A 20,906-nucleotide genomic window follows, 5' to 3' on the forward strand; every position below is an offset into this window, starting at 1 on the left:
CTTAGGAGAAACCAGCATGGCCAGGTTATTCCATTTAGTGTGCGAAATGTATGAAACAGGAGAAGTGCCATCCAGTTTTACATAGTATGTTGTTATACCTATTCTAAAGAAATCAGATGCTGATAAGTGTGTAAACTACCGGACCATTAGTTTAGTATCTCACACTTACAAAATTTTAACACACATTGTTTACAGAAGAATGGAAAGACAAGTTGAAGCTGAGTTGGGAGATGATCAGTTTGGCCTCAGAAGAAATGAAGGAACATGTGAAGCAATCCTGATTTTATGTCTGATCTTAGAATTAAGAAAGACAAGCTCACGTACATGGCATTCGATAATGTTGATTGACTCAAGCTATTTGAGATTCTGAAGGTGATTGCGATCATTTATGTTGAACAGACAGTAAAGGAATTCAAAACGGAATTTGAAAGAGGAATCACTTTCCAAGGAGAGGAAATCAAAACTCTGAGATTTACCTATGATATTGTATTTTATCTGAGTACAGAAGATCATGAGAAATTGCTGAATGGTATGGACTCAGTCTTGGTGAAGGAATACAAGATGAAAATAGATATGTGCAACACCAAACTAATTGAGTGTTGTCTAATGAAGTCAGGTGATGCAGGAAATATTAGATTAAGAAAGGGAGTAGATGAATATTTTCATTTAGACTTTCACGGCCCGTGTAACTATACATGAGGTATATTTTTGGGCTTATGCCGTGTAATTAATAATAAAAACACACTCAACACGTTTCGAAAGGAACCTTGCCTTTCTTCATCGGGAGACAGAGAGAAATGAAACGACGCATAACAGGTTGCTAGGAGAAAGCAACAAGGAACTTGAAATGGTGCCCTAAGATATACGGGACGCCATTTTAGCCCCAGGTAGAGACAACGAAGCAACAGTAAAGCATTACTCTCTAATGATTCTGATAATAGGTAACCATGATTCACTGAGGTTGTAGCCTGTATCGCGGTTGAAATTATCTGGGTGTTTACGTATTTCACCCGCCTCCCTGATAATTCTTGGGCGATATTGCTTTATACGGGCAAGAACATCCACTTCTTGGAGCAAAACATCATGACCAGGTGTTAAGGCATGAACAGCAACAGCTGATTTATCAGGTTGGTTGAGTCTGATACATCTGGTATGTTCTTTGATGCGAGTACTTACCGTTCTTGAAGTCTGCCCAATATAAACCTTGCTACAAGTACAGGGAACTCTGTAGATACCAGGTTGTTGCAATTTATGCAAACTATCCTTAGTTGGTCGCAGGAGTTGCCTAATCTTGATTGATGTTCCAAAAACAGTTCGTACATGGTACCTACGTAAGATTTTAGCAATACAATCCGTCGTGTTATTTATGTAAGGTAGGTAAGCAGTTCCTTTTACATCTTTTTCCGTAACAGACGTCCGATTATGTGTCGATTTAAGAACCGTTGAGATCAAAGCTCTGCTGTAACCGTTGTTCTCAAAGGTGGTTCTCAAGGTGTTAATATCCTCTTGTAGAGCTGACACTTCACAAATTTCACTTTACAAAAGAAAATATTTATAAAATCCTCCTATCAATACAATTCAAGTCATCTGTTAGATGAAGCAAAGTCTATACATGTTTCAGCCTAATCTCAAGGCCATCTTCAGTAGTAAAACAATGATTACATAATATACAAACAAATTAAAAAACGTAATGATGTGAAGTGACAGTGATCATGATTAGTGAGTTAAAAACACATTGAGGTGCAAAGTCCTCTCGTCTAATAGATCTTGCTGACTGTTAAATAAAACACTATGCTGAGGAGTGTAGTGAGACCGTCAATACTACGAATAAAACGTGTAACGTCTGTAATGAGAAAAAAGGAATATATGAGTGGATGAAGAACAAGTTAAAAATGATGTACCAAAAGAAAACTCATATGACTTACTTGTAACAAAAAAGTTGTCGTCTCAAATGGAGATGACCTTGTCGGTCTCAAGTCACATTGACAACTAAGCCTGTGTGTGGCTTACTGTGTACCTGTGTCGATGTGGTTGGGAGGGGTAATGGAGGGGGAGGGGCAGGGAGGGAGGGACGTTGTGATTCGCAGAAGGAGGGTGTTGATGGAAGGGCGGGTCTTGTTCTAGAATGTCGGTAGTGAAACTCTTTTTTATTAATGAACTGTTCGCAGATGAGCGGGACAAAGGTTTCCAATAAAATATTTTTCTTTTCGTTGATTTCATTTAAGTTATAGATGGGATTGTTATATTGATCGATATCTATATATATATTCTCTAGTATATTAAGTAAGGGACCTTTCTGTTCGTAATGCAGGATCTTTAAATCTTGATCAATTGTTGTGTATTTATGATTTTTCTCTCTACAATGTTCGCTCATGGCTGAGTAGCGATTATACTTTAGGGCATTAAGATGTTCGGAGTATCTTACATTGAAACTGCGGACTGTTTGCCCAATATACGTTGAAAGACATGATTGGCATTTTAATTTGTATATTCCAGAGTTAGAAAATTTTTTGCTGTTGACAGTATGAGAATTAAAAAACATTTTTGTATTGGAGTGAACGGTCTTGAAAGCTACTTTTAACTTGTGCTTTTTAAAGATGTTTGAAATAGGATATATATTATTATTATTATTAAAGGTAAATGTGGTGAACTTCTCTTTATGGGAAGATTGTTTTTCTAAGGTGGTCTTAGGTTTATTTCTAAATTTATTGAGAATTTTATTCACGAAAGCTTTACTAAAACCATTACCTTCGGCTATTGCATAAATGGTGTTGATTTCCTTTCTAAAATTCTTATGGGATAAAGGAACATTAAGAGCTCTGAAAATCATACTATTGTAAGCTGTCTTCTTCTGTGTCCCTGGGTGTAGAGAAGTTTGATGGATTGTGTTTACTATGTGAGTGGGCTTCCTGTAAATATTAACAGAAATGGTTTTATTCTGATTGCGAGTAATAGTTAAATCGAGATAATTAAGGGAATTGTTGTTCTAGGATTCTATCGTAAACTTTGTGTGGATCCAAATCCTCCTGGCCCTGTTAGTCAGAGTTTTAAGGATACCATGTTTGTAGGCAGGATGATGGTGAGAATCTGCGTGAAGATATCTATTGGTGTGTGTAGGCTTACGATAAACGCTGTGTGCTGAAGATCCATCCTCTTTCTTGGTTACGAGAACATCTAAAAATGGTATTTTGCCGTCAGATTCCATTTCCATGGTGAAACAAATGGAAGGGTGCTGGCGATTAAGGTGATCCAGAAAGTGACTAAGATTGTCTTCACCTTCCGTGCATACGACGAACGTATCATCCACATAATGCCACCAGATCTTCGGTTTGCAAGGTGCCGACGACAAAGCTTTCTCTTCGAAGTTTTCCATGAAGAAATTATCCACAACAGGAGAGAGAGGGCTTCCCGTGGCCACACCATCTATCTGTTCATAATATTTCCCATTCCATAGAAAGTAGGAGGAGGTCATGCAGTGGTAGAAAAGCCTTGCGATCTCTTCAGTGAAAATATCATTAATGAGAGACATAACACCATCAACAGGTACTCTCGTAAACAGAGACACCACATGGAGACTCACCAAGATATCGCCTGGCTGAAGTGATATAGTTTTAAACTTCTCAATGAAATGTGTGGAATCCTTAATATAGGAAGGGGTGTTACCCAGGTGTGGTTGAAGTAGACTACCTAAATATTTAAAAAGGGCATGTGTCGGGGAACCAATCGTACTCACAATAGGCCTAAGAGGAACACCTTCCTTATGTATTTTGGGAAGCTCATATAGTCTCGGAGGAATAGCATGCCCTGGAAGGAGATACAGCGAACTTCCCATTTTCGCACAAGGCAAATGCTGGGGCTGTACCTTAATTAACACGTTGAAGACAATGTCACCCCTCGTGGGATGATACGGTAGTGTGTGCAGGCCTCTCAACTTTAGGCTGTCGCGCGAAACTAGCACTACCATTTGCTGTTGTATTGCATTGCTTGTTCACGTAAGGTGTTCATAGAGTGCAGCACAGTACCCATTCCGTTCTCAGCACGCTGTGCATTGATCAACAGACAGTGGAATTTCTCCGACATTTGTCACCCTGTATGGGGTGATGTACGCAACCATCAGAATTCAATTATTAATGAGAAGGAAAATAATGTGGATTGGAGTCTATTATTGCTTTATTCTTACATACTGGTTGAGATTTAGCACTCAGATGAAATTGTAAACCGGGGCTATGTGTGAATAAAAAATGTTTCTGCAAACCTGAGAATGTTCCCCAGTAATTTTCGCTGGCTGGTGATTTGGTTGAATCATCGCCCGATGCAGCACCGGAATTTTTGCTAGTGTCCTCACTACACAATCTACTGTCGAATTCGGACTCGGAAAAGCTGGCATCACATTGCAAATCCTAAATGTTAACATCACTTGATTCAGCACTCGAACCCTTTTCAAGTTGTTCTTCTATCTCTGTATCGGTAGTCATATAATATGAATTAAATTCTTGTCACAAAACTGCGAATTACATGGAACTCGTTGAAAGGCACATAAACCAACAGCTCACAACACAGAGCACAGTGTTCCACAACAACAAAGGTAAAAAGGCTGTCACCCCTAGGGGTGACGTGCACTTTCTGTGTTGCATAGTCAACCTAATAACCATATATCACCCCAATGGGGGGGACACAAAAATAGTAACTTTGAACATTATCTATGAATGAAATTACAAACATCCATAGCCCACAACAACCTGAAATATGTATATCGCATTTCCACAGTTTACCACGAAAAAAAGCAAATGTACACATCGACGCCAGGTTACGGCCGCTTCCTTCCCACTCCTAGCCCTTTCCTGTCCCATCGCTGCTATAAGACCTATCTGTTTCGATGTGGCATAGCGCAACCTGTAAAAAAAATAAAAATACTTTATGTTCTATATTTTCAGGATGTTCTTTTAGAATCCAATGAAATTGGTCGTGCTGGTGGTTTAGCTCTTGCAAAAGCAATGAGAAACAAGGATAATCTGAAGACCTTGATACTTGGAGGAAACCAGTTTGGAGAAGCTGGTCGGCAGGACCTGCAATCTGAGTTGACAGACAGTGGCCGTCTTGATACTTTGGGCACCCTCAGGTATTCCATTTCATTTGGTTTCTCTTTTTGAATTCTTGCAAGACTTTCCCTATTCTTTGTGTTTATAAAACTTTAAGGAGTATTTTTTAAAAATTCTGTATGAATGTCTGGTTTACAATGTTTATCTTTTCAGGTAATTTTTATGCCAGTGGAAAAATAAAGAAATGTATATGAGAGGTCATTACATTATTGTCACTGTTTGATGTAATTGCAAATACAGTCCCCTGCAAATTAATTGGAGCGGGGTTTCTTTTTTATAATTTTCCCATGGTTGGCATCAACGTGCTTCACATTTCGTATGCTTTTCAATGCTTTGTTCGTAGGTTGAATACTAATTGCTCTGTGTGATGATAGTTTTGGGTTAAAAATTCATCTATTTTCATATTTTGTACATTTGAGGAATTTTGAATTTACCTTATGAGATTTTAATATCCACCTTCAATGGATACAACTCCCAGGAACTGTAGTACAATTGTAACATCACAGAATACTTTTTTGACACAAAGAGAGATAGCTAGAGGCATGAAAATATCACAACTGTGATAAATACAGTGAAAATAAGAAATGTGCTTTCTGTGCCTTTTCTGTGCATTGGTCATAATTGCAACCCTTTAATGCCAACTCCATTATTGTGAATTTTCAGCAAAGTATGAACACGTACATCTGTAATTCAGGAACTGTACTTGGACAGTATAAATTTTCCAGCTAACTCATTCCTGGTTGCCAGTGTTTCGCCCCAGTGTGCTAAGTTGGGGGCTCTTATCACTTGGTATATAGCACACCCACCAAGACGCATGGTTAGTGCATATCATGGAGGCCACTGCATAGTATTATAAATTTACTCATTCCGGACAAATATTTTAGGTTCCCTATGGGAATCAACATCTATAATATCTGATGGCCAGGCATCAGTGTTTGGTAATGAGACAGTCTCTCATAGTGCATTGGCAGGAAAATTTATAATGTCCAATAACACACCATTTATATTGGTATTATAAATTTACTCATTTGGGACAAATATTTCAGGTGTCCTATGGGAATCAGCATCCATATCTTCTGATGGCCAGGCAGGCATCAATTTTTGGTAATGAGTCAAAGTCTCTCATAGTGCATTGGCACTGCCGGTGGCTCCAAGTAGCCTACGCAGTGGCCTCCACGGTATGCACTAGCCACGCGTCTTGGTGGGTGTGCTATATACAAATTGATGAGCCCGACTTAGCACACTGGGGCGAAACGCTGGTAACCAGGAATGAGTTACCTGGAAAAATTTTCTAATGATCAATAACGGACCATTTTTATTGGTATTTTGAATTTACTCATTCGGGACAAATATTTCAGGTTCCCTATGGGAATTAACATCTACATCAACTGTACTTGGGCAGGTGAGTGTTAGAAAAAAATTGAAACTTTTTAAATCAAAAGAATTTTCAGGCAACTTGGGCAATAATAGGGATTAATACCTCATTTGTAAGGCGAGGAAAGGACCATTGTACTTCTGTGTTAAAATTTTGCAGGCATGAAATACTAAACTACTTTTGCATTAGTTTATAAAAGAAAATTGAGGCTCAAAAATGGCTGTGCTGCATGGCTGTTCGTGTAACTCTGGCTTGGTAGTACATAGTGTGAGAAGTCATTTGATTTGGCAGCAACATATCAGATCAATGAACATTTGTGACATTTGTGACACGAAGAAGTAAGACATTTCTTCCTTTCCCAAAATGTTGTAACATATGGGCAAATGGCTTCAGAATGTTCACAAACATATTTGAGAGGATAGAATAGGTTGTCGGAGTTCCTAAAACTCCAAAATCACCAATGTCAAGCATCAAAAGACTTCTCATATAAGTTTCATATTATCCGTATTGATGATTCCTTAATCCACTGTATACCGAGCTCGATAGCTGCAGTCGCTTAAGTGCAGCCATTATCCAGTATTCGGGAGATAGTGGGTTCGAACCCCACTGTCGGCAGCCCTGAAGATGGTTTTCTGTGGTTTCCCATTTTCACACCAGGCAAATGCTGGGGGTGTACCTTAATTAAGGCCACGGCCGCTTCCTTCCCATTCTTAGCCATTTCCTGTCCCATCGTCGCTATAAGACCTATCTGTGTCGAGTCGATGCGACGTAAAACAACTTGTAAAAAATCCACTCTATAATTTGAAGGAGGCGATGTTCCACCTGATCAATACAACAATGTAAAGTTCAGTTATATTTTATATAGAAACAGTATGACTATTTTTTGCCCTTTCTTTGGGCCATACTCGGATACAAGGGCTGTGCCAAAAGTTTTCAGCAGAGTGTGAGAAAAAAATGTTATTTGCGAAACAACAATTACAACTTTTCAAAATACTCTCCGTTAGCATGTATACATTTTTCCATTCTCTGAAACTACTTAGAAAACGTTTCAGTCCAAGCTTCTTTCGGGATGTCACTTAGTGCCCTCTCATACACTGCAATGGCCTCTTCATCTGACAAAAACTGCTGCCCACGTATTTTTTCCTTGGTCTTAGGGAACAGAAAGAAGTCACATGGGGCCAGGTCAGGTGAACAGGGGGGATGAGGTAACACTCGCACTTTTTCCCTTTCCAAAAAGGCCGTTGTTCTGGCAGCCCTGTGTGCGGATGCATTGTCGTGATGCAGCAGAAGGTGCCCACTCTTGGACTTTGGGTGCTGTGACCTCCAAGTGACGAGGACTTTGGGAAGACAGTCATTCACATACCATTCAGCTTTGACTGTACTACGTGTGTCCAAGGTCACAGAGGTGAGATGCCCCATTTTCGTAAAAAAAAAGTTGCTTCTTTCCAGAGCTCCGACTACATCGAACTTTTGTGGGTGGTTCCTCCCCTGGAAAGCACCACACAGAAGACTGTCTCTTCGTTTCAGGGTCATAATGGTAGACCCATGTTTCTTCACCTGTGACGATTTTTTAGGTGTCTTCGAACTGCCCTCCATTGAATTTTTCTAGCGTGAAATGACACCAGTCCACACTCTCCTCCTTTTGGCTTTCTGTCAGGGAATGTGGCACCCATCTGGCACATCTCTTGGTAATCCCTAAATAATCGTGAATGATGGTCTGTGCTGCTCTTGACCCAATATTTGAGGTCCCTTGAATGTCACAAAATGTAAGATGTGGATCTGCTTTGATCATTTCCCTCACACCATCAATGTTTTCTTGAGTCACAGCTGTTGCTGGGTGACCGGGACAAGGTTCATCTTCAATTGACTGCTGACCCCTTGAAAACTCGCGAAACCAGTTTCTAATTGTGGCTCTAGAAGGGGCAGCTTCACCAAAAATGCACAGCAAAGAACAACGGCATTCTTCGGCACTTAATTTCTTTTTATAATCATAAAAAATCATTGCTCGAAAATCATGGCACAACAGATCCATCTTGCACCGTGTCTGACTCAGCACTGCCTGTGCTTTCTTCCCTCGCTGTGGAGGAACTACCGCTAGGAGGGGATGCGCATGCATGTTGCAAGGTCAAAAAACATTGCTCTTTCAAATGAAAATAATCCCATTGTCCTCAGAATTACGGTTTACGCTCTGCTAAAAACTTTCAGCATAACCTTCGTACATGCATAATCTTAAATACTGAAATAGCATACTAAAATAGCTCTCTTCAATACTTAAGATTATATCATGGTTAGACATGATATAGACTTTTGGGCTTATGGTGTAAGAAAATAAGGTGAAATACTTTGCGTTTTGCAGAGAACTTTGCTCTGCGTCTTCAAAAGAAAATCTTGACTGTTCACAAGGAAGACTTCTCAAAGAATTGGTTTTGAATTTAGACGTTGTAATAGAAGTGGAAATGATACGTTCATTTGTCACCAGATGGCTCAGCGGACGCGGTACAGCATTAGCGTTCGAAACGGAAGTTGACAGATCCGTCAGAATCATTGTGAGAGTGAGTCACATGGACACACTCAGTCACGTTCAAGGGTAATGTGCAGATTCATAGAGCCTTGCATCTCAGAGAAAGGACCAAGCGAAGCTCACAGAAGGAAGAAGTGAAGGGAACTTCCTACCTGCCATACATTCACAACACCACAGATCGAATTGCCAAGGTCCTCTGCAAACACAATATAAAAATCTTGTTTGGCACAGTCACTAAAATTCCTCACAGTCTGGTAAAACCAAGGACAAATTTTTTCCACTTTTACATCTTGGGGTATACTAAATTCCCTGTACTTATGGCAAGGTATACATTGGCCCAACATGCTGGTCCATTGGTACTTGTATCAAGGAACATGAACGAAATATTCGTCTCAACCCGCCAGACAACTCAGCAATAGCTGAGCGCGCTGTCGTCGGGTCATGTCGTCGTGTTCCAAGATGCTCAAGCTCTTACCCACACTAGACACTACAGGTCCAGGATTATATGGGAAGCTGTGGACCCTAATAATTTCAACATGGACACTGGCTATCAATAAAGTAATACGTGGTTGCCAGCCATTAAGGATTTACTTAGGTAGTTGATCTGTCCCTTCACTATTGTAATTTCATTTCAGTATTTTCCAAATTCATACGTTCCGCATCACCAGATGTTTCATTCCAGGCTTGTGTCTGTGTCATACTTTCATACGTGTATACACCTGTTATTTTATGTGACTCCCTTTCAGACTGATTCTGATGGTTCCGTCAGCTTCCATTTCAAACGCTAGCACTGTACTGCGTCCGGTGAGCCATCTGGTTATGAATGAACGTACCAATCCACTTCTATTATAATGTCTAAATTCAAAACCTCATTCTTTGAGAAATCTTCCTTGTGAACAGTCAAGATTTTTCTTCTGAAGACGCATAGCAAAGATCTCTGTGAAACGCAAAGAATTTCACCTTATTTTCTTGACACAGCATAAGGCCAAAAAGCCTATATCATATCTATAAGTGCGGGTTGTTTGAAACTTGTGCACCAGATAATGTTTCTTTACAAATTATGAGCATGCTGAGATTATTTAAGAAATGTAAAATGTTGCCGTGCTGTAGAACTGGCCTTTGGCGGGTGCTGTTACCACGTTATGTTACGAAAGTTGATGTAAGGAAACATCCTTAGTTACTATGGTAATTCGTGGTGAAATTAAAGTATATTGTAGATGAAGGAATTACCATTATGTATATGAAGGGTTGCCCCAGTTTGGACGATTTTGACGTACCTTTTGTCCTAGGCGATTCCTCTTCTCCAGACCCGGTCGTGCTCGATGTGATAGCCATGGGGCACGGACTACTGTCCTACATCTTGTTCTGCACTGTACAAGAATTGACGGAGTACAGGAAAAGGAATATTGTCCCATACCTCCTGGCTCACTTTATACACCTGTCTCTGCCTGTTTTCTATCGTAGTAGGTGACCGATGATCAATCGGTATGACTGGATGCTTTATCCTTGTGGATCCAGCCATTTGAAGCATCCTCACCGTACAGCCGAGGGATATCTTCATCGAAATAGGTTCAGATTTTCTTTAATTATACGGTAGACTGTACCTTTAGCTGTGCTTGTGTGACTGGCAAGGTGTGTTTGAGTTGGAGGATTTTCCTTCGGGACAGCAGCCTTTACCTTCCTAATGATGTCCGGAGTCGTGGAGGGTCGGACTTTCTTCTGCGGGCACGTCCTGTACTAACTGGGGCAACACTCTGTAGCTATTTCAAGTCTGGGTTGAGAATAAGTTGGTGGATGTACCCTCTGTTCTGTGTAGAAAGTGCTGACTGACAAGTAATTTAGTATTTCACGCTTGCAAAATGTTAACACGTATTATTTACAGAAGAATTAAGGACAGGGAGGTGGAGTTTCACTTCAGAAGAAATGTAGGAACACTTGAAGCGATCCTGACTTCACATCTGATCTTACAGGATTGAATTAAGAAAGATGAGCCTAAGTAAATTACATTTGTAGATCTAGAAAAGGCATTCGATAATGTTGATTGGACCAAGTTATTTGAGATTCTAAAGGTGATCAGGATTATATACCGAGAAAGAAGAATTATCTACAATCTGTACAAAAATTAGTCTGCAATCATAAGAATCAAAGGCTATGAAAAAGCAGCAGCAATTCAAAAAGGAGTGAAGCAACGCTACAGTTTGTCCCCTGTCTTTTTCATTTACATAGAACAAGCAATAAAGTTAAACAAAGAGGAATTTTTTAAAAGGAATCGCAACCCAAGGAGAGATTTACTGACGATACTGTTACTCTATCTGACTCTGCAGAAGAACTGGAGAAAGTGTTGAATGGTATGAACACAGTCTTTGTGAAGGAGTGTATGTATATCCAAACCTTGTCCCGTTCCTCTATGGGGTCGGGTATGAAGTGATATGAATCTTTTTAGCGAATTTTATGACCGGATGCCTTTCCTGACATCAACCTCATCAGAGGATGAGATGAGATGAAATGAATGGCGTGATACGTGGTACATGATAGTGGGAAGGAGAGGGTGAAACCCGGTGCCAGCACATAGCCTACTCCTGTCGGATAACTCCAAGGAGTCTGCTCAAGGCTTTACGTCTCCATCTGATGGATGAATCGCCATCAACAGTGGCATATGCCCTCACTTCATATGACCACTGTGGAGAAGTTTGGAATTTAATCCTGATTTTTGGCACACAGTCTAGTGATTAGAAATTGTATATCTCTACCTCCCCTACCCTGGCAGCCAACATTCTGATGATGAAATTTTTTTTTGACAAACAGGACTTGAACTGGCTAACCACGGTGTCAGACTGTATAGACTTCAATGCCTTAATGATCATGGCAACCAGGCGGAATTGAAGGAGTACAAGATGAAAATAAATAATTCTAAAACAAAGGAAATGCAGTGCAGTCGAAGAAAGTCTGGTGATGCAGGAAATATTAGGTTAGAAAATGAAGTCTTAAAGGAAGTGGATGAATATTTTAACTTGGATAGTAGAATAACTAATGATGGCAGAAGTAAGGAAAACATAGAGTGTAAACTAGCACAAGCAAGGGAGGCCTCTCTTAAGAAAAGAAATTTGCTCGGTTCGAACATTGATATAGGAACTAGAAAGACTTTTTGAAGACTTTCTTCTGGAGCATGGCATTGTAGAGATGTGAAACGTGGATGATAACGAGCTCAGAAAGAAAGAGAATAGAAGCTTTTGAAATGCGTTGTTACAGATGAATGTTGAAGGTAAGATGGGTAGGTCAAATCACAAATGAAGAAATGCTGAATCGAATTGGTGAGGGGAGAACGATTTGGCAAAATTTGACTAGAAGAAGAGTCAGAATGATAGGACACATCCTAAGACACCCAGGACTTGTTCAGTTTTTGAGGGAAGTGTTGGCGGTAAAAGTGGCAGGGGTAGACCAAGGTATTAGTATGACAAACAGATTAGGGTGGATGTAGGGTGTAGTAGTTACATAGAAATGAAAACGTTAGTGCAGGATAAGGTAGCATGGAAAGCTGCATCAAACCAGTCTATGCACTGATGACCCAAATCACCACCACCACCGCCGCCACCACCACCACCACCACCACCTCCTCTTCTTCTTCTTCGGAGATGCCTTTACTATCTGTGTCAGCTGTTGGCAGAACTGTTGAAGATCCAACCGTCCTTCAGGCTGAGTACTCCACATACATACATACATACATACATACATACATACGTACGTACGTACAAACATACACACATTACCTGAATATTGTAAATAACAACAATCTTTCGGACCCACCACGAGTACTAGTACCCACCACAGCATTCATCAAAGGAGAGAATTTAGGTAGAATGTTTTCTAACCAATTAGCTGCATTATGATTGAGTTTGTGTTTCCCTGCAGTAAGTAAAACTTGTGTTGTTCACAGTCTTTATAATTAATCTGGTTATTCTCTTTTTTACATCTGCTGGGCTTGGCACTCCAGCCCATTTGACAGACACCCAAATTAAGATGCCAAGCCAATCAACCTAAACTTTAGGATTCTTCAGACCATAATTATTATCCAATAAAATTTGAAGAAAGATATTCATCCAATTGAATGGATCATTAGGGAGGGAAAAACTAGATTGTCTACTGTTTGTGCTTGCATGTGGGTACACCTTTTCTCAGAATTTGTCCCAAAGATAATACATGCAGATGCATAATTAAATTTCATACCTCAAAATCTTTGTTTCAAACATGTTGCACAAGGACTAAATGAAAAGGCTGAAGGGAACAAATTAGAGGAAGAATGGACAGTTGTGAAGAATGAAATCAGTAGGGCTGCTGAAGAAATGTTAGGAAGAAAGGAAAAATTAACTAAGAATCTGTGAATAATGCAAGAGATACTAGGCCTGATTAATGAATGATGAAAATACAAGAATGCTAAAAATGAGGAGGGCAGAAAAAATACAGGCGATTAAAGAATGAAGTAGAATGAAAGTACAGGTCAGCTAAGGAAGAATGGCTGAAGGAGAAGTGCAAGGATGTTGAAGGTTGTATGGTTGTGGGAAGGGTAGATGCTGCATACAGGAAAATCAAGGAAACCTTTGTAGAAAGGAAAACTAGGTGTATGAATATTAAGAGCTCAGATGGAAAACCACTTGTAGGGCAAAGAAGACTAGGCAGAAAGATGGCAGGAACATATCTAACAGTTATAACAAGGTATAGACATAAATGATTTGGTTGTGGAACAAGAAGAGGCTGTTGATGCCGATGAAATGAGAGACCCAGTTTTGAGGTCAGAATTCGATGGAGCTTTCAGAGACCTGGAATTGATGACATACCCTCAATTACTCTCTTAGGATAAGCCAGCGTGGTGAGGTTATTCCATTTAGTGTGTAAAATGTATGGGACAGGAGAAGTGCCATCCGATTTTCGGCATAATATTGTACCTATTCCCAAAAAAAAAACAGGTACTGACAAGAGTGAAAACTACTATACAATTAGTTTAGTATCTTATATGTACAACATTTTAACACATACTATTTACAGAAGAATGGAGAGACAGGTTGATTCTGAATTTCAAGAAGATGAATTTGGCTTCAGAAAAAGTGTAGGTACACATGCAGCAATCCTGACTACATTTGATCTTAGAGGACCGAATTACGGAGGACATGTATATGGCTTTTGTAGATCTAGAAAAGGCATTTGATAATGTTGGTTGGACCAAGCTGTTTGAGATTCTGAAGGTGATAGGGATCGGATACCGAGAAAGAAGAATTATTCACAATCTGTACAAAAAATAAGTCTGCAGTGATAAAAATCGATGGCTTTGAAAAAGAAGCAGCAATCCAGTAAGGAGCGAGATAAGGCTGCAGTTTGCCCTCCTTCCCTGCCCCCCTTCCTATTGAATGTTTATATAGAATGGGCAGTAAAGGAAATCAAAGAGGAATTTGGAAAGGTAATCCCAATCCAAGGAGAAGAAATCAAAACCCTGAGATATGCCAAAGATATTTTTTTGCCTTAGTTTGCAGAAGATCTGGAGAAATTGCTGAATGGTATGGACAGTCTTGGGGGAAGGAGTATATGATATGAAAGTAAATAAATCCAAAGTAAAAGTAATGGAGTGCAGTTGAATGAAGTAGGGAGATGCAGGAAATATTAGATTAGGAAATAAAGTCTTAAAGGAAGTAGATGAATATTATTATTTGGCTAGTAAAATAACTAACGATGGCAGAGGTAAGGGGGACATAAAATGCAGACTAGCACAAGCAAGGAAGAGCTTTCTTATGGAAAGAAATTTGCTCACTTTGAACATTTAATTTAGTTTCGTATGGCTATTTCTAGCCGTGTGCAACCCTTGTAAGGCAGACCCTCCGATGAGGGTGGGCGGCATCTTCCATGTGTAGGTAACTGCGTGTTATTGTGGTGGAGGATAGTATTATATGTGGTGTGTGAGTTGCAGGGATATTGGGGACAGCACAAACACCCTGCCCCCCCAGCCACTGAAATTAACCAATGAAGGTTAAAATCCCCAACCCGACCGGGAATCGAACCCGGGATCCTCTGAACCAAAGGCCAGTACGCTGACCATTCAGCCAACGAGTCGGACACTTTGAACATTGATATAGGAATTAGAAGATGTTTTTGAAGACTTTTGTCTGGAGCGTGTCATAGTATAGAAGTGATACCTGGACAATTGCTAGCTCAGACAGAAAGAGAATATAAGCTGTTGAAATGTAGTGTTAAAGAAAACTCCTAATGGTGAGATGGGTGGATTGAATCGTGAATGAAGAGATACTGAATCAAATTGGTGAGAGATCATTTTGGCTCAATTTGACTAGAAGAGATGAAAAGGACACATCTTAAGACACCCAGGACTTGTTCAGTTGGTTTTTGAGGCAAGTGTAGGTGATAAGAACGGGAGAGGTTGGCCAACGCATGAATATGACAAGCAGATGTAGAATGTAGTATTTACATAGAAATGAAAGGATTAACACAGGACAGGGTGGCTTGGAAAGCTGTATCAAACCGGTCTGTGAACTTAGGACTTAAACATAAACAACCACCCCCTCAAAATTTAGGCTTCAGAACAGGATGATGCATGCAGGTACAATTTTCATACTTTTACAATGTATTTTTTTTTTAAATGCCTTTTATTCAGGGCGTCGAACAGTGTACATTACATCTTCACCTGTTTATCTGTAGCAAATAAATTAGTGAGTTTCCTGTGCATATCACAGGTGTATGGATGAATCGGACTAAAAGTCAAATATCTAAAAAAAAATTTTAAAAATCATCTTACCCCCTCTCTCACCAAACAAGAATTGTTAAGAGAGCTGACGACCTTTACTGAAAGATAGAAGGAACATTCCTGCTTATTTTAAAACAACTCGACGGCCAGTTCATGCTAGGGTGAGATCTGGTCATCTAACCTTGCCATTATATCAACTTTATTCAGTATGGTCGCATATGGTAATGTACAGTTGCATGAAACAAAACTGTAATATAACAAGTACATTACCACTCTTTGGGAAGCTCTGCAATAGTGCATGTTCTACTGCTAGTTATACTGTGTAGAGATAAACGAGTAATTAGGTGCATCTAATCCAGCTATCGTCTTGCTGTTTGTTTATGGGTTTGAATGATATTAATTAATGGAGCATTTCAAAACTAGTTTGTTATATTCGCAAAAAAATAGAGTTTAATGAACTTGATATTTCTGTGCTTGGAGAATTCCTTCATTCTAAGAAGAATGTGTGTACATTTCATTTGAATGGACTCTGCAGAGATGTGGAACAATTCTTTTAAAATTAATCTTTTGTTATTTTTGTTCCCAGCGATGATGAAGAAGAAGATGATGATGATGAAGATGATGATGATGATGAAGATGATGAAGAGGAAGAGGAGGAAGAAGGAGATGAAAGTGAATCAGAAGAAGAGAATGATACAAAGTCAACATCAAGAACATCAATAATTAGTCCTCAGCATCAAGTTAATAACATCTTCATGAGAAGTTCTCTGGTAAGTATAGTGGTGTACAATTTATTTTGTGAGTTTCTGAGTCAGGATGCTAGCTCTACACAGAGAGTATTTCTACTGTATATCCAAGGAAATGTGATAAGTGACATATGGGATTGTCTGTTAGCCTAATTAATGTTATGGCAATTTGCAACCCGTCTGGTGTGACAAGGTTAGCAATGTAGCCTGATTGAGGTTGTGTGTTGTACATCCATATCCTCTCTGAATCAACAACTTTTCTGGTGGCTGGGGGAGCGACGGGGTTAAGGGAAAAAACAATTTAGTCTCACAGTAATGTGTTGACTGCAGGTAGTGTAAAGCGTAAAACATTGCAACAGGTCACATGAAGTCCTTGCTTAAACGGGCGAGTTGGCCATGCGGTTAGGGGCACGCAGCTGTGAGCTTTCATCCGGGAGATAGTGGGTTCAAGACCCACTGTTAGCAGCCCTGCGGATGGTTTTCTGTGGTTTCTCATTTTCACACCAGGCAAATGCTGGAGCTGTATCTTAATTAAGGCCATGGCCGCTTGCTTCCCACTCCTAAGCCTTTCCTATCCCATCGTTGCCATAAGACCTATCTGTGACAGTGCAACGTGAAGCCAATTCCAAAAGGAAAGTCCTTGCTGTATGCAGACTAGTTATATCAGGTCTGATCACATTCATTGCGTATTGGCAATTAGAGACCTAAATAGGAACAAGGCACCCGGAATTGATGACATTCCTTCTGAATTACTGACTGCCTTAGGAGAAACTAGCACAGCGAAGTTATTCCATTTACAGTAAAACCTCGATGCATCGTTTTTCATGTGGGAGGTGGAAAATGACGATGCATATAGGAAGACGATAAATGTGGCTGACATATAAAATAGAGGGAAAGCAAAATAATAAAATACGGGTACTGTATTTGGGCATTTTTGTCATGTAAATATGATGGTGGTGGTGGTGGTGGCGGCGGCGGCGGCGTGTGGCCTCCGAAGCCGGGTGCATGTCGTTCAAGTTGTTGCGCGATAGGCGATCTACGCGCTTATGAAAATGCGGCTCTACTTAAGATGAATCCTAATGAGTAAGTCGGTGCATACACACACAGCCCCCGAACAGTCGGAATTAAACAACGGAAGTTAACATCCCTACCCGATCGTGACACCTTGAACTGAAGGCCAACACGTGCTAACCATTTAGCCATGGAGCCGGACATGCTCATACTATACATAACGCTATCAAATCATTGCAATCATGATATACACGATGATGTGAAAATGGGAAGCAGTATTTTTATGCAGTTTTGTTTCACTTCCTTACATTTCGTAGTAATTGGAATACCTTCAGTCAGTCTCTTATTGCAAATTAATGGTATACTTGGATATTATGGCGATAACCTGTATTTTGGTAAAGATTCTGTAGACCCTTCGCGAACGATAGATTAGAGATCCCACATGGCGCGGCTTGGATGATGTCACAGAGGTTAGAAATTCAACATGGCGCACTTCGGACGATGTCACAGCGGGCAAAGCGATGCTGCCAGCTTAGGAATTAGTTTCAAGACCAGGCTAGTGAAAATATTATTGGTCTGGCTTGGTTAGGTCCGGCTTGTAACAAAACAACTGTGCAGGGGGCAACAAAGCGGTCAACAGGCCTCTAGCATCCCACACACATCACAAGGTACTATGCAATTAATAACCCTGTGACTTTTAAACATACCTAGCACATGTCGTGACTATTTTAAACTGCGCTATTTTCTCATTTTCAACAAAGCTGGAAGCTCTAGCCAGCCAATAGCAACACAGAAAAGGATGGCAAATTTGAGTTTTACAGCGCCTCCATGTTAATTCTTGTAAATAAGAATACATCTAAGGGCCAGTGAGTGGATCGAGGAGAAGCGTTGGCGCCAGGACGCTCGTAGTGAGTTTGTGTGTGAATAACCTGCGCACAGCACTCCAGTCTACGAGATCCTTGCTCAAGACTAGCAACTCGTAATCGCCCGTATATTCTCACGTGACAGGTTGTCACTATTATATGCTAGAGAATTCAGCTGTCTCTTTAAATTAAAAAAACTTTTGCGTATATTTTTCGTACGTTTGATCAGTACATGCGGGAAAACTGTGGCCGAGGACAGATATTTTTTTGACGATCGATGCGATAAAACGATAGTTCGAGGAACGATAGATGCTGGGAAATTTAACCTGTGGAGAGCCAGACAACGATATATCATTTCGTATATACGCGTAAAGTGCCAACCACAATATATCGTTTGGATAGCGCGCAATTCTATACGAGTTAGTACAACTTGAGCCTTCAGATTGCAACATCTTATGTGTCAAGTCCATAGAGAATTGTCATTAGATTTTAAATACGCCGCTAGATAGTGCATAAATTCATTCGTTATCATGCCTTGAATTTCTAACGTCCATGTTCATCTACGACATATGATCTCCTTGCCCCGTGAGTAAAATGGCGACTAGCGAGAAAAGTTATTTTGTTAACGATGATGAGCTGGCTGTATATATTAATAATTTTTAGTGAAGAAGAGGCTGATGAAGACTTGGATGAGGAATTTATTCCTCCAAAAAATGAGGAAGGAGAAAGTGAAAGTGTTATTGGGAGTGATAACGACGAGTTTTCTGTAAACACTCAACCACGTGCTTATTGTCCGAGTGTAAACATTGAAAGTTGTAATGACCGTCTGAGTGACAGTACTGATGATGATGATGATGATGATGATGATGATGATTGCAGTAAGAATATCCAGCAGCAACAATTTCCGGTTTCCTGCAAAATTCAATTAGGTCAAGATGCAAACTACCAACCCTCACCTGATTATTATGGTACTCCTGGCCCGAGACACGCCCCTTCGTCAGACGCAAACCTATAGCGTATTTTTATTTTATTTTTCAGGGCTCAGTTATGGAGCCTCATAACTACAGAGACAAATAGATATGAGAAATCTTAATCACCACATGCCAGAGCTCAGCAGTGGCATCTGGTTACATTGACTGAAATGAAGGCTTTCAAATATATTTTGGGACGTGTTTAGTCTCTATTTGAGACTTCATCAGCCATAAAATCACGTGGTAGATTACAAAACTCAAAATTAAGAAACTAAACTGAAAAAAAAAAAGAAGGGAAGAACCCAGTGCCTTTTTAAGGACATTTTTGAGAAACACAAAAAGAGTTTTCAAACCAGATATCTCGAACACGTCAATGCCAACAGACACAAGAAGTATTGTGCAATTAGTGTCCATATGGGGGAGACTGGTCACCAATATACTGACATAAATAAAGACTTGACCATTTAAAAAAAGTAGGCAAAGGGAACCTGATGAACAAATACAAACAAAAATTTAAATGACGTACAAGACAACAAAAATCTGTTGTGTGAACAAATACCATCGCTTCTATCATCACAGAAAATTAATCATTTGAAGTCACCTCCTCTAATTCAAACTTCCGGCCCTCCCGCTCCTACAACAGGCCAAGCTATTTCCCCTTCCCCCACTAGCCAAGTTCCGCTGGGTGAAAGAAAACACAACTACAACACGCGCAGTACGTGGCGAAAGGCAAGTCAGAGTGAGGCTCAGTCTAAACCAGCCACGGAGAGTTTCATTTTTGGTAAGCTTTTACATTAAACATTCGTGACGGAATCTCTTTTCTTAGATACCCAAGGGTTTTAAACCCATTACTCTTTATATCTCTTTCTTTCCAGACATTGTCTTTTTCAAAAAGGAATATTCTTAAGATGTAAGGCAGGAATATGGTGGACATGCAGCGCTGGTCTTTGCGATATGACAGGCGATCTCATAAGGTTTCAGATTTCTTCTACCAGAAGAGCTCACTTTGAGAAAATTCTACAAGTTAATGCTTTTAAATGTTCTGATATGGATTTAGTACCATTCCTTTTCCGAGGAAACGGGATGGCCTAGGGAGCGGTGATAAGGGAACAGGGAACTGGAAATCAAGTAGGGATGACATAAAATTGTTAGTGTTGAACTGTAGAAGTATTGTAAAGAAAGGAATAGAATTAAGTAATTTAATAGATATATATTTACCAGATATTGTAATAGGAGTTGAATCATGGCTGAGAAATGATATAATGGATGCAGAAATTTTCTCACGGCACTGGAGTGTGTATCGTAGAGATAGGATAGGAAGGGTGGGAGGGGGAGCTTTCATTCTGGTGAAAGAAGAATTTGTAAGCTACGAAAAAGTTAAAGATGAGACACATGAAATTCTAGGTGTAAGGCTCATTTCTAAAGATAATAGGCAACTTGATATATTTGGAGTGTACAGATCGGGAAAGGGTAGCACTGACGCGGATTCGGAATTATTTGATAGGATAGTCAGCTATGTGGGAAACAACATGGAAAGAAATGTGATTGTAGCGGGAGATCTGAATTTGCCAGATGTCA

At 39.9% G+C, this 20,906-nt stretch overlaps 1 protein-coding gene across 3 annotated transcripts in view; it reads left to right on the forward strand.

Moving 5' to 3' along the window:
* RanGAP (Ran GTPase activating protein) overlaps positions 1-20,906 on the forward strand; it is a 232,050-nt gene that overhangs the window by 65,438 nt on the left and 145,706 nt on the right. For all 3 annotated transcript variants that reach the window (XM_067147370.2, XM_067147371.2, XM_068227612.1), the window contains 2 exons: positions 4,935-5,119; positions 16,324-16,507. In XM_067147370.2, coding sequence (XP_067003471.2) covers positions 4,935-5,119; positions 16,324-16,507 — 369 coding nt within the window. The remainder of the gene's footprint in view (positions 1-4,934; positions 5,120-16,323; positions 16,508-20,906) is intronic.

The sequence above is a fragment of the Anabrus simplex genome, chromosome 5 (assembly GCF_040414725.1).
Source record: "Anabrus simplex isolate iqAnaSimp1 chromosome 5, ASM4041472v1, whole genome shotgun sequence".
NCBI classification, from domain to species: Eukaryota; Metazoa; Arthropoda; class Insecta; order Orthoptera; family Tettigoniidae; genus Anabrus; species Anabrus simplex.